Below are 25,875 nucleotides of genomic sequence, written 5' to 3'. Positions count from 1 at the left end.
GTTTGGGAACCCCTCTCAGCCGGCAACATTGCACTGATTTGTTGAACCATGTACAGATACACAATCTGCAGCCAGATGTTCTTGCAGGTCTTTGGAGGTGATCTTTGGGTTGTGTGCAACCATTCTCACAATCCGCCGCATATGCCGCTCTTGTACTTTTCTTGGTCTGCTAGACCTGGGTTTAACTGCAACTGTGCCTGTGTCCTTCCATTCCCTGACAACGTTCCTTACAGTAGAAATTGACAATTGAAACCTTTGGGAAAGCTTCTTGTAGCCTTCCCCTAAACCATGACAATGAATAATCTTTGTTTTTAAGATCTTTTGGGAGCAGTTTTGATGGTCCCATTCTGTCTCACTTCAGCAGAGAGTCAAAGAGAAGTGCAACTTGCATTTAGGCACCTAAAATACATTTTCTCATGATTAAACAGACATTTCTATGAGGTTCAAGGCTTAACAACATAATCCAACCAACTTTGTGTTTAAAGTCATCAGTTTTACATGCTGTTACAGGCATTAAAATCAACAAAACCACAAGGGTACCCATATTTTTGCACAGCCAGTTTTTCACATTTTATTTTATTTCACACAACCAAATACTGCTTTTCAAAAAATCTTTGTTTGGAAAACATCCCAGTACTTAGCTGTTCCTGGTAAATGAAAGACATACCACTTTTATCTTTTTTTTGTGAAAGCAGAGTCAATTATAATGCCGGCTGAGAGGGGTTCCCAAACTTTTTCATATGATTGTATATATATATTTAGTTACTTTAGTGCTGAACATTTCCATCATGATTTTTTTCGTATGTCTCTTTGAGCACCGAAAGTGCCTGAAAGTCTGATAATTTAATTTCAAATAATAATTTAAAAAAATTAAGTATCCAATGTGGCACACCTCTACTATAAATGTTATTTTATTAGGTTGCCAATTGGAACAATAGTATGGTTTAGAAGAAACCCCCTTAAAAAATGAATTCCCACCACTTCTTAAGACTTTAAATATATGTAACCGAGGGTTTGACTGTCCCCTATACTAGAGTATTATAATAAAAAAAAAATCGGGAAACTCCACTCAACGATCCACTTTATTTTAGCGCTCCAAACCAAACAATCAAATCAGCAAAATGACAGGCACACTTTAACAGGGAATAGGTAAGATAACACCCCTCCTCCAAAAAGACACGTCCCTGTTTCCACACAGCAACAACATAAGAGCACTGAAGAACAATGGAGCCACTTACATAAAAGAGGTTACATATGTAATTAATAACAGTTGAAATAGTCGCTGTTGGAATCATGTGGGATGTCAGGTTAAGTAATGCAGAGTTTGGTTGTTTAGAAGGTTAATGTTTTGGCCTCGAGTTGATTTGATCCAAAACCAGCAACTGCCACTTCGCTGGCTAATTCAGAATATGCTGATTGACATGTTAAGGGGAATATCACCGTAGCTGCTGCGCATGTTAAAGCCTTATTTGGAATATTGTCTAAACAGGGATATGGAACCTAATCAGAATAAGCAGTACATGTTAATGTAGTCAATGATACTGATGCTAAACTCATCAGTGGGTAAATGTGATTGCAGGTTCCTGTGGATCAGTTTCTTTCAAAACCGAACATTATAGAATGGAGTCAGATAATTGTCAGTTCTTTACTGTGCAAGGCTTTCTCTGTGTTCTGATCCAACATGTGTTCGACTGTACGCGGAGCCCAAAAACAGCAGCACACATCGAGTGCAGAATGACCTTTTCATCAATTTTGAAAATGTGGGATAGAGGCAAGGCAAGGCAAGGCAAGGCAACTTTATTTATATAGCACATTTCAGACACGGAGCCACTCAATGTGCTTCACAGGGTCAAAAATTAAAAATATATCAAGTATAGAACAGACACACAAAAAAGAATCAAATTTAAAAACATGGATAAAAATACACCATTTAAATAAAATAAATAAAACATTTGAACAAAAATAAAAATTACAGGTTAAAAGGGAAACAGGAAAGTCTTGAGACCCGATTTAAAAGAGCTGAGAGTCTCAGCGGACCTCAGACTCTCTGGCAGTCCGTTCCAGACTTTGGGCGCATAAAAACTGAAGGCAGCCTATCCCTGTTTAGTCCTAGCTCTGGGGATTTTTAAAAGACCTGTCCCAGACAACCTAAGAGCCCTGGTTGGTTCATAAAGGATCAGCAGATCAGCAATGTATTTTGGCCCTAGACCACCCAGGGCTTTGTAAACTAACATAAGTATTTTAAAATCAATTCTCTGTTTGACAGGAAGCCAGTGTAAAGACCTCAGAACTGGGGTAATGTGATCCACTCTCTTGGTCCTAGTGAGGACTCGAGCAGCAGCGTTTTGAATTAGCTGAAGCTGTCTGATTGACTTTTTAGGAAGGCCTGCAGACACTATTACAGTAGTCAAGTCTACTAAAAATAAATGCATGAACAAGTTTTTCTAAGTCCTGCTGAGACAGTAGCCCTTTAATTCTTGATATATTTTTAAGGTGGTAGTAGGCTGACTTAGTAATTGATTTAATGTGTTTTTTGAAATTCAAGTCTGAATCTATGACTACTCCAAGATTTCTAGCTTGGTGTGTGCTTTCTAACATAACAGATGGAGGACCATGTCTTATACAAACCACAGACTGTAAATAAAAGCTACAAATGAAATTAAAGATGCACAGTCCTGAACTCAGAACAACTGAGTCTGATGCTCCGATGTCCCGAGTACAAGGGAACGCACCGCTGCAGTTCACCACAGACACTCTGATAGTTTTACTTGGCAAAGCAGCAAATACAGTCGCTTTCATCATCACCATTATTTTAACCCAGTATTTGATAGATAGGACTTTAACAGACACAATCAAGATGGTAATCTTATGGATTGCAACATTAACGTACAGATAAATAATAGTGGCAACAATGAGCCCCGGAGCACCCACAGGTAACCTGTAATAGTTTATTTACAAACATAAACTAATGATTTTCTGCAGACAGTAAGAATAGAAATGAAGAGGCATTGCGGCAAATGATGACATGAAAGCAAATGTAAGTCCATGTCTTATCCATCTTCATTTAAGTCTATAAAGATGTGAAGCTAGGCAGCAAAATACACAAACAAAATTATAACGATTTTTGCAAATTATGAATCGATTTAAAATGACAGATGATAGGAATTTTTTCAACACCCCTAGAAATGTATATTTACAAAACCAAAACAATCTGTGAGTTTCTAATATGGAATATGTGACCAACTTGAATAGATCACTATGAAACGCCAATAACCGATAAATTACATTTAGCTGGTTTCATTCCTGGTTGAACGTGTTGGGTCAGTTTGTATCAAATGTATAAAAAAGCATGATTGTTGTGATGTCGTCTGAGGCTTCAAGTGTCTCTGCTGCTTCCCAAAGAGAATCAATATGATGATGAATTGATATGAAAGGACACTCATTTAAAAATCTGAATATGAGTTCCTGGCTGGTTCTGGTCCTCCACACTCCTCTCCATCAGCTCCTGTTTCCATCTGTTCAGTTGAGCTGCTGGCTCCAGGCTTTGCCTCTCTGTTCAGCTCAGTTTGATGAAGCTGTGAGGACTGAGGACAGACAAGCTTGTGTTTTCTTAGTTGACTATACCAAGTGAATCTTTGGTCACAAACATTGCAACAGAAGAGTTTCTCTCCTGTGTGGATGGCCATGTGTTCTGTCAAAGTTCCCTTCTGTGTAAATGCTTTGCCACAAACTGAGCATTAGAAAGGATTCTCAGCTAAATGGACGAACATGTGTTCTCTAAAACTTGAATGCCATGTAAATGTTTTACCACAAACCGAGCAACTGAATCTTTTCTCTCCTGTGTGGATGTCCATGTGTTTGGTCAAAGATCCCTTCTGTGTAAATGATATTTCACAAATTGAACACTTGAAAGGTTTGTCCCCGTTATGCACGGCCATGTGTCGTGTTAAATCTGAGTTCCGTTCAAAACGTTTCTCACATACAGAACAGCTGAATCTTTTCTCCCCTGTGTGGACAGTCATGTGTCGTTTCATTTTTTTCTTCCCTGTAAATGCTTTACCAAAATGTGAGCAGCTGAGTGGATTTTCTTCGGTATTACATCTGACACCACTTTTAGAGACTTCATTATTTTCCAGGGACTCCAAACCTGATGGAGGTTCTCTGATATCCTTAGACCATTCATCACTGTCTTCAGTGTCAGAAGAGTCTTCAGTCTTGTCTTGTTGATGAAGCTGTGAGGACTGAGGACCAACACACTTGTGGTCTTCTGCTTGTGTAGAACCACACTTAGAGTAGCTGAATGGTTTCTTGCCTAAATTCCAGTCCTCACTGTCTTCAGTCTCAGGTTGTAAATGTGGATCTGGATGTGAGTTCCTGGCTGGTTCTTGTCCTCCACAGTCCTCTCCATCAGCTGCTGTTTCCATCTGTTCAGTTTGTCTTTGATGAAGCTGTGAGGACTGAGGTTTCTCTTCATCATCTTCACTCTTCACAGGGACAGGAGTGAATAGGAACTTGGTGATATCAGCCTCCTCCAGCCCTTGAAGCTGCTCTCCCTCCTGACTGGTCCAGAGTTCCTCCTGTTCCTCTTTAATGTGTGGGGGCTCTGGTGGGTCCTCCTGGTCCAGACTGGGGCTCCACTCCTGCTGCTCAGGGGGAACCTCTTCTTTACTGTGGAGCTGTTCAGTTGAGCTGCTGGCTCCAGGATCTTCCTCTCTGTTCTCTTCAGTTTGGTTGTGATAAAGCTCTGAGAACTGATACAAGATACACTTGTGTTTTCTGAGTTGATGACGAAAGGTGAATCCTTGTTCACAAACATTGCAATAGAATCTTTTCTCTCTAGTGTGCATGGCCATGTGTTCTTTTGACGGTCCCCCTGGAAACGTTTTACCACAATAAGGGCAACCGAGTTTGCTGTGGATTTTAGTATTACATCTCCTATCACGTTTAAAGCTGCTGCCTCGAGACTGTACCTCTTTGTTCTCTTCAATTTGATGTTGATGAAGCTGTGAGGACTGAGGACAGACAAGCTTGTGTTTTGTTAGTCGATAACGCGAAGTGAATCTTTTGTCACAAACATTGCAGTTGAATTTTTTTTGGTGGATAGCCATGTGTCGTTTCAACTTTTCTTCCTGCTCATATCTCATACCACAAACTGAGCAACCAAATCTCAAGTGATTTCTCCTGTGTATCCTCCGATTGTTTATTGAACTGAATCTTTCCCCACACTCACGGCAGCTGAATGGATTCTCTTCTGTATGAGTTCTCATGTGTTTTTTAAACGATTTGAGGCTTAAACATTTTCGACGACAAACTAAGCAAATATATCCTTTGTCCCCTCGGTGCATTGCCTTATGTCTTTTTAACTGTGACTTTCCGGGAAATCGTAGCCCGCACATGCAAATGAATGTTCCATGACGCTTCATGTGAATCTTCAGATGTCTAATCCTGCTAAATATTCTCCCACACTGAGAGCAGCTGAAGCTCATTCCACTTTCAGAGGTTTCATACTCTAAAGCTGACTTGGGTTCTCTTGTTTCATTAGAATAATCATCATCTTCAGTTCCAAATGCCAAATGTCCATCTTCAGTTGAGCTGCTGGCTTGAAGCGCTGCCAAGCGGTAGGCTTCAGCTTGGTTTTGATAAAGCCGTGACGACCGGCGAGACTCACAGCTGTGATCTTCTAACTGAGAATAGGATGTGAATCTTTCTCCTTCAGCTCTTGTTTTTCGACGAAGCTGTGAGGACTGAGGACCGGGACACATGTGTTTTGCACGTTGATGACGCCAAATGAATCCTTTGTTGCAAACTCTGCAGCTGAATCTCATGTTTCCTGTGTGGATGCGTGTATGGTTTGTCAAGGACACCTTGTGTGTAAACCTTGTCCCACAGAAAGAGCAACTGAATGGCTTCTCTTTAGGATGAATTAGCATGTGTCTCTTGAGCTGTTTCGGCAAAAAAAATCTTTCACTACAAACTGAGCAGCTGAACGGTTTGTGAGATGTCATGTGTAACCTTAGACATCTTTTATTCTTAAATCTTCTCCCACACTCAGAGCAGATGACTTCAGTCTTGACTTCAGTCTCAGGTTGTAAATGTGGATCTGGATGTGAGTTCCTGGCTGGTTCTGGTCCTCCACAGTCCTCTCCATCAGCTGCTGGTTGCATCTGTTCAGTTGAGCTGCTGGCTCCAGGCTCTGTCTCTCTGTTCTGCTCAGTTTGATGAAGCTGTGACGACTGAGGACAGACAAGCTTGTGTTTTGTAAGTTGATGACGCAAAGTGAATCGTTGGTCACAAACTGAGCAGCTGAATCTTTTCTCTCCTGTGTGGATGGCCATGTGTGCTGTCGCACCTCCCTTCTGTGTGAATCTACTGTAACAAACTGAGCAACCAAATGGCCTCTTCCCTTGGTGAATTGTCACATATGCTTTCAGATTTTTTATTTGGCTTAAATTCACAACAGTATTACGTTCATTATCATTCATAAGGTTTGAATCCGACAGAGTTTCTAACGCCTGATTCCTCTCTTCAGTCACAGGTTGGCTTTGATGACAGAAGCGACTGTGTCTTTTTAGATGACAACCCAAAGCAAATCGTTGGTCACAAACTCTGCAGCTGAATCTCTTTCCTTTGTTGTGGTTGCGCATATGGCTTTCCAAGGTTATCAGACCTGTAAACCTTCTCGAACAGACCGTGCACCCGAATGGCAACTTGTCTGGAAGAGGTTCACTGGTGTCTTTACGATCATCATCACTGACTTCTACGTCAGCTACTGAAACATTGTCAATCTCGTCTTCAGACTCAGGCTGTAAATATGTATCTGGATGTGAGTTCCTGGCTGGTTCTGGTCCTCCACAGTCCTCTCCATCAGCTCCTGTTTCCATCTGTTCAGTTTGTCTTTGATGAAGCCGTGAGGACTGAGGTTTCTCTTCATCATCTTCACTCTTCACAGGGACAGGAGTGAATAGGAACTTGGTGATATCAGCCTCCTCCAGCCCTTGAAGCTGCTCTCCCTCCTGACTGGTCCAGAGTTCCTCCTGTTCCTCTTTAATGTGTGGGGGCTCTGGTGGGTCCTCCTGGTCCAGACTGGGGCTCCACTCCTGCTGCCCTTCTTCACCAACGATCACTTTATGGACGTCTGAAGGTAAAACTGAAACAAACAAACAGCTGATTAGTGTATTCTTCTCCAGTTTTGATCATTTGAACATGAATAGAGATGAACAGAGCTGTAGACTGTTTCCTTTTGGCCACCTCAAGGGATGGGTATGAAGAACCATCACAAAATGTGTATTGGTTCTTTACTGGTGTGTTCATATCGATAAGCTCCTTGACAAACATTGCTGCTATATTGATTTTTATAAAAGATATATTTTTGAATCTGGAGATTTCAAACCAGTTGTGCAACGTAAAGACTAATATCCCAAATGTATCACAAGGCTTGTTTTTTTATCAACTAGTGCAGTGCCCTTAGGAAGCAGGTATTAGCTTCATACTTGTTTAAATGTAACCTGTCTATGAAAGTGGGACACAGAAACAGATGTAACCTACACATAGGCAGGCAGTGTTACATCGCTTGTCAATGTCATTTTTGGTCTTTCTGTAATAGTTTTTACACCATCTATACTCCTGTTAATATGGTAACAATGGTAACTGCAACTTGAAGGCAGCAGCATTTATTTTTTTGCAACCAAACTGTAGGGCCTTTTAGCATCTTACATAGTATTTCACAGACAAAGTACATTGTGAAAGACATGGATGTACATTGAGACACAGACACACAAACACAGTGATTTTGAAATAAAGAAACACAGTTAACTTAGTCTAAATAGTTCTTGTTAGGTTCATTTCCGTGGGCTGAAATATGAACTTCCAGAGAACTATGTTAGAAGGTTTGTTGTCAGAGTGTTGCCTACTGTGTCAGCACCTCTGTAAAAACAACATTTCTCAGAAAGTGACGCTTTTGCTTTTTTTCTTCGTCTAGAGCAAGTATGTGAAGTCTGCTTGATCTGCAAACTCTGCTGGCGGCAAAGTAGAATTGTCCATGGCTGTTTGTGCAAAAAAGGCCAACGAGCTGCAATGACTGAGCCTGTGACTTATTTACAGTCATTGGGTGGCAGGGTCTCACTGGCAGAGGTGACGTAGTTTTTGAAATACGTACTGAGGGTCAAACATGAGCATTTTGGCAAATACTTCACACAGTGCTGGGCCAACGTTCACACATGCCGCCTCCTCCATAACAGAATCTACTTCCTGGTTATTGTCAACGATGCCATGTGCAATGCAGGCAGCCAGATATGTGTCCATGACCACATCTCCAACTTTTCTGAAGGAAATTGGTCCTGGGTAGGATGTTAAACGACTCATTATTTGCGTGTCGACGTGTCGGAGGCATGAATCGACAAATCGATCGATTTACTGTGACATTCCAAAAAAATGCATTTGAAATTATGATAATGTGGAACAAGCCTGAAGAAGAATAAAGCGCAGAAACAGACATTATTGGTGGTGAGTGGTGTTAGGGAAATTGTTATTGTGTGAATATTTGAAATGTATACTATATTATATTATCATAAATTGTGAATCTTCATGGAATCGTTCAAACTGTTCCGACCTTAGTCTTGCATAGGGTTGCAAAATTCTGGCAATTTTCAAAGTTGGAAACTTTCCATGGGAATTAACAGGAATTTATGGGAATTAACAGGAATTTTGGGAATTAACAGGAATAAACGGGAATTATCTCAATTTAAAGCAACACAAATGCACTAAGTCATTCTAACTGTGTTATTTCAGTCCTGGCAAACGTTCTAGACAGTAAAAAGCAGTTTTTTCAACTAAGTATTAAAAAATTAAGAACGTTTAATTTCAAATCTGATTTTTTTAAAGCTTATTGAGAAACCCAACTTGATATCATATATTGATTTTTACTAGAGCAGGTTTACAGAGGCTTAAACTGTGATTTTAAATATAGTTTGGGAAAATATATTTTAGCATAATCTTGTCTTAAAACAACCAGATTTCATGCAAGTAAGCTTGGCAGGTTGCACACAGCACACTGCTTACTGCAGGGGTACAGAGGCCACGCCCCCTACCTGCACTGTGCATTCCTCCTAAGATAAAGTCAGGTTGTTTTATGTACTGAAGACTTCTCCTCACCAACTAGATTTGTTATGTCTCACTACCCCAACCCTGAAAACCTATTACGTAGGCTGAAATGTTCGTGCGTAATTAGATTTCACTATAACTTCTCTGTATGACTGCCTATCGGTGGTCACTTCATTACAATCCCCTTGTTGCATTGTTTGTCTTGACCCTGTTTGCAAACAAAGATCTGTTCTATTGTTGTATTTAAACATTGTGTCATCTGGTATTAATTGCCTCATTCTCATCTTTTAAAGGTTGATATTTCAATTCCATGACAGAGTGTGTCTCTGTTTAATTGTCAAACCAGACTGCAGGAGTTACCGTTACAATCTGACCGTATGGTACCCTGCATACTGCCATCCATACTGCATAATGCACTCAAACTTACAATCAGTTGCCTATATAGTAAATGGCTGCACTGTGTATGAAAGGACTCTATGCTGCACACCATGACCACACCCCATTACCATTACTGTTAAGTATTTTCAAAACATGTGCCTATGTACAAACATTAATGTGTTATGCCTGGTTGGTTCAACTGCTCTGTTGATGTGCCTAATAACGTCACTAACACCCCTGATTTCGTGAAATAATATTGTGATTATGTTGATTATAATGAAAAAGCCTTTTTACAGATGAGATTACTGAGACGTGGACTGCGCTTCTATCGCCCCTCCCCTCCCTGTGAGGAGAGTTAACTTTATCTATCTATTATATTTAAATGTGTCTTGGGCTGAATTAATATAATCTTGTTTTTTGAATAGTCTACAATTATTTCTACACATCCGAATAAACGCAAAAACTTACACTTGATGATGTTTCCTTTTCATAGATCGGAGCCTACATGTCCCAGAAGGCATTGCAGTTGTTCAGGAAGTAAGTGTTTTGGCCTCGAGCTGATTAGATCCAACTAAACTGAATGCACCTAAATCATAATTCACTTCTCACGTTCACAACGAAACAATGTTCTTTAAAATCGGTTGTGAATCAAGCGAGTTACGGTGAATTGTGTAGAAAAGTCTCTCATATTTTACTAGTCTAGACAACTACAAAATGTCGGACGCGCAGGCGCAGAGCACACACACGTAAACACACTTGATGTTAAAGTACAGAAGCTGAGTTTCTCTGATTAATAAAGATCTTGTAATGTTAGCGGAACGAACCTGCTCTGTGTAACCGGACTTCAGGCTTCAAAACAGCGTCCAGTAGTTTCTGTTGTCGCTCGTTCTTCTCTTTTAAACGACAGAGTTCCCCCTCTTGCTCTGCTATGGTTCTTTCAAACAGCCCAAATATCTCTTCAGCAGCCGCAGTTAGTCGCTGATTCACAAACGCTCTCACCATTTCCATATTAGACATATTAACCAGAAAGGTTTATCCAGACATACAGAGGCTGTGGTAGATTGTTGCCAGTGTTTTAGAGGGAAATAACTGAGCTCAACCTGGGGCCTCGATGCTAACAGACGCCATCTTGTAAGTCGGAGAAAAAAAACATTAGCCTCGTTTGAGATGTCGCCGCCTTGCTAGACCTGCGCAATTATGACGCTCGGCTTGCTGAGCGCACAGCATTTTTGCAGCATTTTTGTTGTGCGCTCAGCAAGACGCGCGTCATAGTTGCGCAGGTCTGAGCAAGACGGCTCCAAGTCGAACGAGGCTAATAATTTCTGGACTTCAGAATAAAAGCCCCGATGGTTCGCTGAGGCAACATGGAAAATATTTTGAGACATAGACCAAAGGAAAATAAATTATACACTAAAAAATGCAGTGATGCAAATTGAAAAGATTAGATGTATATGATATAATTTCATGTAATTGTGTATTATATAGCCTACATCTTTTTAATTCCTTATTATTCAGCCCTGGCCATACATTTTTTTTCCACAAAGAAGAATTGCGCTTTTGATATTTTTGCCAGAGCTGTTGTGATACCACACTAATCAAATCAGATTAAATAAGTTTTATTTGTATAGAGCATAATATCACAAATAGACATTTGCCTCAGTGGGCTTTACATTCCATACAGTATGACACCCTCTCACCTTAGACCCTTAGCTACTGTCTAGAACATATGTAGTTACTTTACTGCTGAACATTTCCATCTATGAGCATTGAAAGAGTCTGATAATTTAATTTCAAATAATAATCAAAACAATTAAGTAGTTAATTAAAAGTTACTATTATTAACAGTAACAACTTGTGTCTGCACAATTTAAAATTAGACAACTTTGATCATTTTAAAAAACAATTATCAGTCTGTAGGCTTTTTAAACTTTTGGTTAGTACGTGCCAATAAAATACTTACTACGCTACAGTTTTATTGTGAAGGTCGGAGTGTAGTGGACGTTGTCTGTCTGTTACCGGGTCCTGTGACCAGCTCGTAAACTGAAATTGCTGGATGTAGCTACTAGCTGAGCATGAATACCACATGGTTCTTGTTACACATACTGATTAATCAGCTAGAAAAATACAACGTCTTGGTGTTTAGTTTCATTTGACTCGTCGACCTGTGGAAAATGTCCAGATTTCAGGAGCTGAAAGAGGATTCAAGACGGCGCGCGCAGCTCAATACTTCTCGCAAGGATCTGATCTCAGGTTAGTTTGCGTTTCATGTTATGATACTACTGTGTGTTTGTGTGTTAATCTCCGGGTTTGTGTACTTTATTTGAGTCCTAATACTTCTCCCCCTCCACTTATCGGAGGTTAATGTGAGGGATATAGTAGGCTAGGCTATGTCGCCCAGCTGGGTTAAAATCCCCTGGTAAAAAGATAAGGGAGCATAATCTATCTATAAAGCAAGGCACGTCTGTGTGTGTGTGTGTGTGTGTGTGTGTGTGTGTGTGTGTGTGTGTGTGTGTGTCTCTGTCTGTCTGTCTGTCTGTCTGTCTGTCTGTCTGTCTGTGTCTGTGTCTGTCTGTGGCTCGCATATCTCTCTGACTTAGTTAGATCGGTCTGAGCGCCCGGATGTGGCTTGCGCACGCACGAGGTTGTGCATCTTTGATTTAGATATTTTTTTGGAACAAATAGGGAGAAGTTATCATATACATATCATGCTGTTGTGCGCATAGCCTGCTGAAGGCCACAGTGAGGACGGACATGAAATAGGCCTACCCGAGTAAAACCGGCCTCCTTCTGATTTGATTGTCTGCTCTAACTACCCAAACAAAACATAAGCCTACTTAAAAACCTTTCCACAGACATCACCAACACCTCATTACATATTTAAAGTCCATTTTCTGTAACAAACGCGACTCTTTTCCAATCTGCTTTTAATTATGTGACATTACTCCATATAACTTAGACTGTTTGTCCTTTAGAATATAGCCTCATTGACAACCGTTTGCGACTCACACATCCAGGGCTACAGTAGCAGCCTATAGGTGACCAGCCCTTAACCCTCCTAACGCTATCGTTATTAAATAAAGAATCTCCGGCATTGTCTCATAATAAGTCCATGGGGTTGTCGGGTCATTTATATGACAGAGGTCCACTGATGCTCTTTAGCGTCATTGATTTGACTGGAAAGTTAACTCTCCTCACAGGGGGGGGGGGGGGGGGGGGGGGGGCGATAGAACCGCGGTCCAGGTCTCAGTAATCTCATCTGTAAAAAGGCTTTTTCACTATAATCAACATAATCACAATATTATTTCAACATAATCAGGGGTGTTAGTGACGTTATTAGACACATCAACAGAGCAGTTGAACCAACCAGGCATAACACATTAATGTTTGTACATAGGCAAATGTTTTGAAAATACTTAACAATAATGGTAATGGGGTTGGCAATGTGGTCATGGCGAGTCTTTTCATACACAGTGCAGCCATTTACTATATAGGCAACTGATTGTAAGTTTGAGTGCATTATGCAGTATGGATGGCAGTATGCAGGGTACCATACTGTCAGATTGTATAGGTAACTCCTGCAGTCTGGTTTGACAATTAAACAGAGACACACTCACCACACACACACACACACATACATACCCACTCACCACCAGTAATGTGTGTATCCCTGCTCTATTCTTCTTCAGGCTTCAACCCCGAATTCAATAACTCATTTTGTGTTTGATTTTCCTTTACGAAAGACATGAAATAAGTTTGTGGTTATCTTTCCAAAATACACTAAGGAATGTTGCCAACTTATACCAAGTCAGATAGTGACTGATGATAACCTTCTACAGTGTGAAGTTAGCCATCAATGATAGCAGCCCAATGTATTAACTCTTAGCCAAATCTTTCTTTGTTCAACATTATCTTAATTTCAAATGCTAACACCAAACTGAATCATATTCTTTATTATTTTTTCAGTGCAAGTGATATTGGCCTACTACCTGCGGTGATAAAATGCCGAAAAATTATCGTGCAAAGAAAGAGCAGAAACGTGAGGCAATGCGCCGTATACGTGATGCTGAGTGCCCTGAAGTGCGAGATTCCCGCCTGGCCAGGGACAACGCACGCAAGGCAAGGCTCCGCGTAGCTGAGACAGCTGAACAGCGAAGTAGTCGCCTGGCTATCAATGCAGCGCGTCAAGCAAGGCTCCGTGACAGTAAGAAACCTAAAGAGCAAGCAGCACGCAACATGCATGACTGTGATCAACACAACCGTCAGAGAATGGAGGACACGCCTCAGCAGCAAGAGGAACGTCAGGCGAGGGCTGCCCTGTGCCACCAGGAAACGCACTATGCACGACTTGAACAGGCGCGCAGAAAGAGCTGCATAATTGACTTTTCCCGAGAGGAGCTTTATGGTGAGTTCACACACACACACACACACGCTAAGTGACACCACACTGTTTGAGTGTCCTACAGGCTCACAATGTCTATCTCCGCATCCTTTTGTACCGCGTCCCAGGACCAACTCTCTTCAGAAAAGTTGTAGATGTGGTCATGGACACATATCTGGCTGCCTGCGTTCCACATGGCATCGTTGACAATAACGAGGAAGTAGATTCTGTTATGGAGGAGGCGGCATGTGTGAACGTTGGCCCAGCACTGTGTGAAGTGTTTGCCAACATGCTCATGTTTGTACCTCGAGGTGAGCACTTACAGTTCTGGGAAAGGCACAAGCGTGTTCTTAGTGAAGATTTCATGCACAGGGCCAGATGAAAACACATTCTATCAGGTGCTACTCGACCACATTGAAAGACATGGCTTTACTCTGAGGGGAAACGTTGGACTCCCTGAGCCTGATCCACTTCAGGACCACAATCAGACTCCCAGCACCAGATTGAACATAACACCGAACAACTTCAAGATCAAATCACTCAAACAGAAAACAGACTTAATCACGAGGCGACTGTGGCTCAGGTGGTAGAGTGGGTCGGCCAGTGATAGAAGGGTTGGCAGTTCGATTCACTTTTGTCATGTTTGTTGTGTCCTTGGGCAAAGACACTTAACCCACCCTGCCTTTTGTGAGTGTCAATAATTAGCCTGCTATTGGTGTATGAATGTGTGTGTGAATGGTAACGTGCAAATGGGAACAGGTCTCCCTTGAAAAAGAGTCTCCGGTCTCAATGGGATTTACCTGTATAAATAAAGGTTAAAAAAAGTATGTATTTCAATAACTAAAAGTCCACTCTGCCAGTGAGACCCTGATTTGCAATGACTGTAAATAAGTCACAGTCTCAGTCATTGCAGCTCGTTGGCGTTCTTTGCACAAACATTTCTTCAGCCATGCCGCCAGCAGAGTTTGCAGATCAAGCAGACTTCACATACTTGCTCTAGACGAAGAAACAAAGCAAAAGCCTCACTTTCTGAGCAATGCTGTTTTTACAGAGGTGCTGACACAGTAGTCAACGCTCTGACAACAAACCTTCTAACATAGTTCTCTGGAAGTTCATATTTCAGCCCACGGAAATGAACCTAACAAGAACTATTTGGACTGAGTTATCTGTGTTTCCTTATTTCAAAATCACTGTGTTTGTGTGTCTGTGTCTCAATGTACATCCATGTCTTTCACAATTTACTATGTCTGTGAAATACTATGTAAGATGCTAAAAGGCCCTACAGTTTGGATGCATCAATGCTGCTGCCGTCAAGCTGCAATTAACAATCAAAAACAAATGTTAACCTGATATGCCTATAAAGAATAGAGGATTATAGATGGCGTAAACACTATTACAGAAAGACCAAAAATGACATTGACGAGTGATGTGACACTGCCTGCCTATGTGTAGGTTACATCTGTTTCTGTGTCCCACTTTCATAGACAGGTTACATTTAAACAAGTATAAGCTAATACCTGCTTCCTAAGGGCACTGCACTAGTTAATACAAAACAAGCCTTGTGGTTCTTTAACTCAATTCCTTCACTCACTAGTAGAGCAAACAAACAAAATCAAATCAAATATATACAGGAGAAATATCCAGTCACGAACAGACAAGGTTAAGTAAAATAAACACCTAAAAATACTAGTAAGCAAAAAGACATGTTGTGGAAGCAAAATAGACAAAATTCTCAAAACCGACCATTGTCTATACCTGTCATGTCTTGCCTTACGAATTTAAACATGTATCTTTTATAAAAAATCAATACAGCAGCAATGTTTGTCAAGGAGCTTATCGATATGAACATACCAGTAAAGAACCAATACACATTTTGTGATGGTTCTTCATACCCATCCCTTGAGGTGGCCAAAAGGAAACGGTCTACAGCTCTGTTCATCTCCATTCATGTTCAAATGATCAAAACAGGAGAAAACTCCACTAATCAGCTGTTTTTCTGTTTCAATTTTAGCTTCAGACATCCGCAGAGTGATTGTTGGTGGGGAAGGGCAGCAGGAGTGGAGCTCCAGTCGTCCACCAGAACCAACCAGGAACTCACAGCAAGATCCACATTTACAAGCTGAGATTGAAGTCAAGCTTGAAGACAGTGACGATGATTGGACTGAAACCAGCAAAGGTCAGTGTCAGTTTGAACTACCTGAAAATGAATGAAGTCTGTATTAGTAATATGAAATGTATTTCTTATTTTTTTTTTAACCCACAAACCATCACTTCACCATGATGGAGGGGTATGTGTGTCCCTATGAACCGGAGGGCTGTGTTTTCTGGCAACTGGTCTCAGGCAAGTGTTAAGGAGGAGTCTTTCCGAGATATGTTACCCCAGAGGTCTCCAGAGACTTTCTGACAACACCAAAGTGTTTCTGGGAAACCGACTGGCACCTTAGGAGGGGGAAACGGTGACCCATCCAGGCTGTGAACAGTAAGGATGAGACGCTGTTGACCTCAACTGAGAAGGTAATGAGGCGGTGGAAGGAACACTTTGAGGAACTCCTGAATCCGACTTAGAGGCTGACGGGGATCATCGTCAATTTCCCTGGTGGAAGTCACTGAGGTAGTCAAACAACTCCACAGTGGCAAAGCCCCGGGGGGTTGATGAGAGCCGAATGGAAATGCTGAAGCTCTGGATTTGAGAGGGGGCTGGTTGGGATGACACATCTCTTCAACATTGCGTGAAGTCTGGGTCAGTGCTTAATGAGTGGCAGACCGGGGTGGTGGTTCTTCTGTTCAAAAAGGGGGACCAGAGAGTTTGTGCCAATTATAGGGTACAGCAAGTTGAAAGCCATACACACACACACACACACACACACACACACACACACACACACACACACACACACACACACACACACACACATACATACACACGCTCACACTCACACTTACACTTAAAGGAACGGCATATAATCTAGCTGATCATAAGGTCCGCTGCTCAATGCAAACCCCCACGCTTCATTTTGCAGAGTGTATGAGTCTATTTCTGCCCAGGAGAAGTTGTACAATGGGAAAGCTAGGCTAGGCTAAGCTAGGCTGCGACCGGATCGCTGTCGCTATTATTATCCTAAGTCTGAGCGTATATATCCACACTATATTTCTGTCTACAGTAACGTGACTTCACACACTGTGTGTATGTGTATGTCTGAATGGCAGAGCACTGCTCTCAAAGAGACTCGCTCACAGCCAACCTGTCACACAGACACCCACCCACACACACACACACACACACACTCACAGATGACGCAGTGAGCAGAGTGATTTTGTCAGTTTGGTTAACTGTCCCAGAGATGTTGGATTCAGCGCGTAGCGAGATCAACCGGCATATCACGGGGACAGTAAAATACGGCCCTCTTAGTGCAAGCTCCAGCACTTCTACTCACAATTCACCGGCCAGTGTTGTTGTTGTAAAGCAGCTGACCGGCGCGGCGCTAAATGTTTACGTCACACCTGACGCTGCTTTCAAGCACCTCTTTCATTCCGGAACGCTGTGTAAAAGGGGCTACTGATGCGCCAACATGCCGGCGTTGCTTGGTTCTGTGTAAATAACACCTAACCAAGCAGAGCCGGCAAATTGCCGCTCTTTCGTTCTAATATCTATTTCAATCTCATACGCTCTTATAACAGCAGACTTCACCACAGAATATTTTTGGCTGTCTGCATAAGGGAATGCAGAATTGACCTGTTGTGCTCAACCATTTAACACACACTGCATCATTCCCTTCCCATTTCTTTGTGTCCACCAACTGCTCACAAAAGAGAGAAGAAAGTCTCTGAATCCTTCTCGATAAACCAAAATATCAATAGATTCTTCTGCTGGCACCAAGAAGACCGTTGAACCCCCCAGCTCCACTGACCCATCAGCTGTAATTTTCTCACTCTTAATCTAGTCTAGTCTGATGTAGACTACACCTCTGCCAGAGCTTTGCCTGTTTAGTCTTACAGTGCAACTTTTATACAGCGTTATGCTTCTCTATCTCTGGGTGATATTTGACTGTTTTTGTCTGTCAAATGTCAAATCCACAACAACCGTTTTAACATACATTTAACACTGTTCTTTAACCTCTGTCCGAAATTGTCTGTACATTTTGTCATAGCTGCTCCTTTGTATACCTACCTAAAAACTATTTGGACCTCCTTGGAATCCTCACAAACAGAGCTTCTTCTGATCTTTCAGACAGGCAGGGGAAAGACACACATACAGCAGGCTGTCACAAGGGGCATCACACCAAGCATACCTGGTAAAGTCTACTACAAGGTGATGGAAAGGAGGATTCGGCTGATAGTCCAACCTCAGATTGAAAAGGAACAATGCAGATTCCATCCTGGCTGTGGAAAAAAGGACCAGTTCTTGAATCTCGCAAGGATCCTGGAGAGGATGTCGGAGTATGCCCATCTGCTCTACATTTCTTTTATGGATCTGGACAAGGCGTATGACTCGGTCCCCCTTTAAAAGCTTCTTCTTTCTTGCATTTTGGTGGGCTGAAGAGCTTGTCACTGCTTTTTGCAGGTGATGTGGTCTTGATGGTCTAGCAATCACTGGATCTGTTCACAGCCGAGTGGTTCTGGGCAGGAAACTGATGGACTTCCTACTCAGGGTCTAGAATGAGTCCTGACCCCAAGTGGAGGAGTTCTAATACATCTGGGTCTTGTTTGCGAGTGAGGGGACAATGGAGCAGGAGGTTGGCCGGAGAATCAGAGTAGCAGGAGCGATATTGCATTCGCTTAACTGCACCGTTGTGGTGAGCTGAGCTGGTATGCAAAGATCTTGTTCTATCGGTCTAGTCCCTGCTGCTTTGTGTTGAAGGGAGCAAGTCGAACAGTGTTCCCTTGTTGTTTTGTCATGTGTGTATGTCCTTCTGATGTCCTTGTACCTGCTGGTGTGTTGGGTTTTTATGATTTGCGTCTCTAGGGATTCAGCAGTCTGTTTGGTAACTCTATACAGGGAGTTTAAAAGGGACCAGTGGCTAAAACAATAGAACAGCTGACTATTTATACACACAGAAACAATAACATCTGATTACGGCAGCTACTTAAACACATTGTAAAGAGATCTGATACAGCTGAGAGGACATTGGGAATATGTTCCTGTGTTTGCTTGTTTTCATGGTCAGTGATCCATAGAATTGAAATAAGGATAACATTTCTCTGTAATGTTTCCTGCAGACATCCAGCAGTTGGTGGTTAAAGAAGAGGTTCCCCCTGAGCAGCAGGAGTGGAGCCCCACTCTGGACCAGGAGGACCCACCAGAGGCCCCACACATTAAAGAGGAACAGGAGGAACTCTGGACCAGTCAGGAGGGAGAGCAGCTTCATGGGCTGGAGGAGGCTGATATCACCAAGCTCCTATTCACTCCTGACCCTGTGAAGAGTGAAGATGATGAAGAGAAATCTCAGTCCTCACAGCTTCATCAAAGACAAACTGAACAGATGGAAACAGGAGCTGATGGAGAGGACTGTGGAGGACCAGAACCAGCCAAGAACTCACATCCAGATCCATATTCACAACTTGGGACTGAAGACAGTGGAGAGTCCAGAGAACTTCAGTCAAGTTTTAACTGTCTGAGAAATGATGAAACCATATGTAACTCTGAAGAGAAATCATTCAGCTGCTCAGTTTGTGGTAAAATATTTTCACGTAAGGGAAAGTTGACACAACACATGACTGTCCACACAGGGGAGAGACCATTCAGCTGCTCAGTTTGTGGTAAAATATTTACACAGAAGGGAAGTTTGACAAGACACATGGTCATCCACAATGTGGAGAAACCATTCAGTTGCCCATTTTGTGGGAAAGAATTTACACTGAAGGAAACTTTTAAAGGACACATGGCCATCCACACAGGGGAGCAACCATTCAGCTGCTCATTTTGTGGTAAACGATTTACACGGAAGGGAAAGTTGACACAACACATGGCTATACACACTGGGGAGCACCGATTCAGCTGCGAAGTTTGTGGTAAAAAATTTCCAGAGAAGGGACATTTGACACGACACATAGTCATCCACACAGGGGAGAGACCATACAGCTGCAATGTTTGTGGTAAAAGGTTTACACTGAAGGGAAGTTTGACGCGTCACATGGCCGCCCACACAGGTGAAACACCGTTCAGCTGCAGCGTTTGTGACCAAAGATTCTCCTTGGAGAAACATCTCCAAAGACACAAATGTGACGGCCTTCAGTCCTCAAAACTTCTTCAACACCAAACTGAGCAGAACAGAGAGGCAGAGCCTGGAGCCAGCAGCTCAACTGAACAGATGGAAACAGGAGCTGATGGAGAGGACTGTGGAGGACCAGAACCAGCCAAGAACACAGATACAAATACACATTCTGAGACTAGAGACAGTGCTTTTTGTAAGGAGTCCAACGAACATCTGTTACATCTTGAAACTGAAGACAAGAATGGAGACTCGACTGAAACTGAACACAGTGATGATTATTCTAAGGAGACCAGAAAACCTCAGTCAGATTTGATCTTTCTCAAAAATAATGAAGTCTCTAAAAATGTTAATGCTGATGAAAATCCATTAATCTGCTCTGTTTGTGGTAAAGAATTTACAAGGAAGGCCAATTTGACACGACATATGGCCATCCACACAGGGGAAAAAAGATTCAGCTGCTCAGTCTGTGGTAAAACATTTAGACAGAAGGAACATATGACAGTACACATGGCTATGCACACAGGGAAACCTTTTAGCTGCTCAGTTTGTGGCAAACAATTTATACGGAAGGCAGATATCGAAGGGCACATGGTCATCCACACAGGTGAGAAAAAATTCAGCTGCAGCGTTTGTGACCAAAGTTTCACTTTGGAGAAACAACTCCACAGACACAAATGTGCTTTGGTCCCCAAAGCTTCATCAAAACCAACTGAGTAGAAGAGAGACAGAGGAGAGGACTGTGGAGGACCAGCACTAGTCAGGAACTCACATCCAGATACACATTCACAGCCTGAGACTAAAGATAGTCAAGAGATCACAGAACTCCAGTCAGGTTTAACAACTCACTGACTCACTCATTTTCAACAACTTACGTTGGAACCCAAACTTTCCTTTCTAGAGCCACATTAACCAGGCGCCCAGGGAACATCATTACCAGCTGCCTGAACCATCTCAACTAGCTCCTCCCCAAGCAAATGAGCATCAGCTCTACTCTGTAGAGTCTCTCAGGATGACTGAGCTTCTCACCCTTTCTCTTAGGGAGACGTTCCTTAGGTCATGCCTTCATGCCTTTAGAAGAGGGTAGGTACTGGCAGAGGCCAACCCCCACCAAAGCAAGCCCGACATACTGCCGAAAACTCGGACATAGCTCTCCATTTGAGCTTACAGAGATTGGATGGCCCTTAGAAGGGACCCCTCACCCCATACTCTCGCAGCGCCCCGCACAGTGTTTCCATGGGAGGTCCAGATCCACAAAACACATGTAAACCTGACGAGCATACTTCCAATCCCCCTCCAGAATCTCTGCAAGAGTGATGAGCAGGTCCGTTTTTCAACAGCCAGGATGGAATCTGCATTGTTCCTCTTCAAACTGAGGTTCGCTCATTTAACCTTTCTGAAAAATGGTATGAGATGTATTCCTGATTAAAAACCAGCTGGTGCTCAGTTTGTGATAAAACATTAGATGGAAGGGAACCTTGACACATGGCTGTCCACTCAAAGGCGGAGGCAGCAATTCTGAAGTACCTTGTTGTCAAAACAAGCTTTGTCAAAATCTGTGAATAGCTCCTCACCATCTGCTACGGATCTGTACTGTGTGTGGGCTGGAAAACAAATCTGGTTGTGGACAGTGAGGAGATATTCACTGACATTAATGCATCAGAAAGATTCATACACAAACACACATGTTATGGACTAAAGGAGTAATCCAAGTTTTTCCTTTTACAAAGTAATGAAGCATATTTGTTTGTCTGTGCTTGTCTGTGCAGCTGTATGCTAAATGTTGAAGATTTGTTTAAAACTATTAAGCTGTTTATCTTTGGGGAACTTGTAACTTTTAAACACATGTGTCATTCTTCTCCACAGATGTCCGGCAGCTTGTGGTGGTTAAAGAAGAGGTTCCCCCTGAGCAGCAGGAGTGGAGCCCCAGTCTGGACCAGGAGGACCCACCAAAGCCCCCACACATTAAAGAGGAACAGGAGGAACTCTGGACCAGTCAGGAGGGAGAGCAGCTTCAAGGGCTGGAGGAGGCTGATAATTCGGATTCAAAGAGTTGGTTTCTCTCTGAATCTGAGACTGATGACAGCATTGACTGGGAGGAGACCAGTGAACCTCAGTCATGTTCAAACCCTCTGCCAAACGATGAAGAATCTCTAAATGACATGAAATATAATACTGGGAAAATATCAGTGAGCTCATCTGAATGTGCTACAAGTTCTGGCCACGAGGGACAAATGCAGAAACATGATGAAACCCAAACAGGAAAGACACCATTTAGTTGCTCTGTTTGTGGAAAAGGCTACAAAATCAAAGACTCCTTAACGAAGCATATGAAGGTGCATACAGATGGAAAATGTTTCAGTTGCTCAGTTTGTCTAAAAAAGTTTGTACGGAAAGGAGAGCTTGAGAGGCACATGAGAAGTCACACAGGGGAGAAACCATTAATGTGTTCAGTATGCGGTGTGAGATTTGCAACACATGGAAATCTAATTCGACATTTGGCCGTTCACACAGGGAAGAAACCATACATTTGTTCAGTTTGTGGTAAAAAGTTTTCAGTACACGAATCTCTTAAACGTCACTTGACTGTCCACACAGGAGAGAGACCATTCAGTTGTTCAACTTGCGGTAAAAGTTTTTCCGACCATGGATATCTGAAAAAACACTTGGTAGTCCACACTTTGGAGAAGGAACTCATTTGTTCACTTTGTGGTAGAAAGTTTGCACAAAACATACAGCTGAAACGTCACCTGGCTATCCACAGTGGGGATAAACCCTTCAGTTGCTCAGTCTGTGGTAAGAGTTTTGCACTAGATGGATATCTGAAAAAACACTTGGTTGTCCACAATGGGGAGAAACCATTCAGCTGCTCAGTTTGTGGCAAAACATTTGCGGTAGAAAGATATCTGAAGAACCACTTGCTCGTCCACAGTGACGAGAAACCATTCAGCTGCCTAGTTTGTGGCAGGAGATTCACTCAGCGCAATCACGTCAAAGTACACAAGTGTGTTGGTGAGACAAACAAAAATGAATGAATCTGCAGTGATATTATTTTTCAGTGGTTTAAAAGTAATAAAGCAATTTACATGTTCATTATATATTCTGTTCTACGTGAATTTGTAGCTTAGGAACGTGTATAGAAGAATGCAGCAAAGCAAGTGTGCTATACGAGGAGTACTAATTGGCTGAATGTCGGGGGCAATAGGACAGCTGCCGTCTAGGGGTAATAAAAGTCAGAAAGAATGAGGTTTGAGAGTTGCAGGGGTTATTAAACTAAACTGAAAACTGCCTGAATAGTGAGGGAAAGACTCAACCGTGAAGAAATCTCCAAAATAGGAGCTGCTTGATCTTTTCAGCAAAGATGAAGCCACTTGATTATGTTGTGTTTTTATTTGCCTATCTTATATAACTCTTTTCTTTGAACTGTGCCTTTTTTGGAATTACATGTATTGATTGATTGGAACCTTTAATTGATCAAAATGTTGCATGCCATCTATACGGCACTGTGTATATAGCCTGGTTCTACCAGACCATCGTACTTCATTTCATTTGTACAGAAGGTCTGGAATCACTCAATTGACAAATGTTAACTCACTTGAAGTGTCTTGTGTCTGTTGAAGTTTAAAACTATTGGATCTGCCCAGTGCCACTCTAGATCTGCCAACCAACCATGTCATGCGCCGGCTTCTGAGCCACTCCTTCTGTTCGCTGATTGGACCGGCAGAAATCTGTCCGGAGAAAACCTAAGAATATACCGCACACCCAGACTGACTACTGAAGGGAAATGAAAATTGAGCGGAAGTAGTTGGCGGGCGGTGCCAGGCTACTGTGTATACATCTTGCTTTTCTAAAATGTGCTTTATAAATGAAATGACTGAATTTTCAAACCTCTTTTTCTACAATAAACATAATCCGTATGTTATCTGAGAGAGTTGGTGGCTGTTATAATCATTCTTCAACAACAACACATTTCCAAGTGACTACAAAAACGAATTCTTCCGCCAAGGCTCAGCAAGGAGTCTTTTTCAAAATCTTATCTAATCTTTATTTAATTTTAATGCGTATCATCACTTTATTTGTCACTTGTGTGTATGTGTATTTCCTATTTCTACGACAACTTTATTTGAAACTGCTATGCACACAGAAAAAAGAAAATAACAAGAAACACATTTTTTCACAGACTTTGAATCGTTTTGTAATAGTTTACTCTTGCATTTAAATATGATGTTTGGTTGTTATGGTGTCAGGTTTTGAGGTGATTAGAGTTTCACAAAAACAGTCAAAAGTTTCAGAGATAGGTCCTAAGCAATCAGAAGAAACCAACCATGCGTTCCTAATCACATACTTTTTCTTTGTACTGCACTACATATTAAAGCATGCTGGTTTGCATACTACAAAGGGTAATTGGAAGTGTTCGGGCATCTGGGTAGTTTTGGCATACTGCATTTAATAAGCATGTATTGGGACATCCTTAATCTTTTTCTGTGATACTAAAAAGTATGGTAGTATCGGGATTGGAACACAGGGCAATATACAGTAAGAGTAACGAATCAGTACATTTACACAGCAGTAGTTACTGAGGTTTACCACAAGAGGGCAGCACCTTTACATCAAACCAGCAGTTCAGACCAATTGGTTCATTATCAGGAACTCCTTCATACATGGATAACTGAGTGTGCTTTTGTAATGCCGTTCACAGAAATGAGCCTGGACCTGCCCGCGCTTAGTTTAGAGCAGCGTTTTAAAGGATCAGTCGTAAACAAATCTGATGTTCAGAGCCTGATTAACAATGTGTATGATTCAAATGGTCCTACACTGAAATAAATGATTGATGATTTGAAAAAGTACTAACATATTTAATTGCATTTTTGTTTTGTTTTCCAAAAAGGCAAACTTATTTTGTTATTGTCATCTTTAAAGTTATTTACAGTTTTTCTCAGTGGCTTTGGTGCTTTTCTCAGACCAGAATGAAAATTCTCTTAACTATTAGTTCAACCTCCGCAACATTTAGTCATTTGTGCACATCATAGTAGCAATTTCTCCTTCCTCTGAACAAATTGCAAATGCTTTTGGACATGTATCAGTTTCTTTCATACAATTCTCTGCTGTTTTATAACATTGTCATTTGCTTATGTCATGTCAGTCAAAATGAATTGTATGATTGTATTTTTGATCTAAATAAGTGACTGAAGTGTATTTTTCTTTTGCACAATGCTGTAGAATTGCAAAGAGCATATACAGTAAAAATGTGAAACATACGTATTCAGTGTCTTGTACTCACTTACTCCCCTAACTACAGCAATGTGTAACTTTACTGTAGTTTTCAAATGGCTGTACAAGTAGTGTATAGTGCTGTCTTGAGCATTTTCAGGTAGTGTCACCGAGTTCCGACCTTTTTTTGCATTGGAAAACACTGAGAGAATAAACTTTCATAATGAAAACATGACAAAGCCATTTGACTATCTTGTTCATAAACGATGGTGTCAAGACTTCTCATTTTGATGACACTGGCAGTTTCATTGACATGAATACTTGCTTTTGAGGAATAGACTATCCACTTTGAGCAAGTGATGTACTTTTGCAGGTTATCCTCTAGGTTTTGCAGTTTGCATTAATTGTTTTGAAAAATGCACTAACTGCTGTGCAAATGTTAATAGTGGTGTGAGAAAAGCACCAAAGCGACTGAGAAAAATTGTAATTGGAACAAATGGACTTGTTACTGTTGTGACTTTGTGCGTTAACCTGACGATTATCACTGTATAATAAATACCAAAGAATGGATGTCATGTAGATTTTACACAGGATTAAATC

At 41.6% G+C, this 25,875-nt stretch overlaps 2 protein-coding genes across 2 annotated transcripts; one reads left to right on the top strand and one right to left on the bottom strand.

The window, feature by feature from the left end:
- Positions 1-1,161: 1,161 nt before the first annotated feature.
- On the bottom strand, positions 1,162-10,485 carry LOC307264067 (uncharacterized protein; the record flags this gene model as incomplete). Its single annotated transcript, XM_080045379.1, has 2 exons — positions 1,162-7,147; positions 10,302-10,485. 2 exons carry the CDS (start codon positions 10,483-10,485, stop codon positions 3,738-3,740), a joined length of 3,594 nt encoding a protein of 1,197 aa, XP_079901505.1. The 3' UTR covers positions 1,162-3,737.
- Positions 10,486-11,603: 1,118 nt separating this feature from the next.
- LOC307263830 (uncharacterized protein) lies at positions 11,604-23,199 on the top strand. The gene is made up of 3 exons (XM_080045104.1): positions 11,604-11,727; positions 15,867-16,031; positions 21,931-23,199. The coding sequence occupies exons 1-3, from the start codon at positions 11,649-11,651 to the stop codon at positions 23,097-23,099; spliced, it is 1,413 nt and encodes a 470-aa protein (XP_079901230.1). The 5' UTR covers positions 11,604-11,648; the 3' UTR covers positions 23,100-23,199.
- The last annotated feature ends 2,676 nt before the right edge of the window (positions 23,200-25,875 follow it).

This window comes from Ammodytes marinus (assembly GCF_949987685.1).
Source record: "Ammodytes marinus genome assembly, chromosome: 17".
Classification (NCBI taxonomy): domain Eukaryota; kingdom Metazoa; phylum Chordata; class Actinopteri; order Uranoscopiformes; family Ammodytidae; genus Ammodytes; species Ammodytes marinus.
Note: the sequence above shows the minus strand (reverse complement) of the source record. Positions and strands in the feature narration are given on the sequence as shown.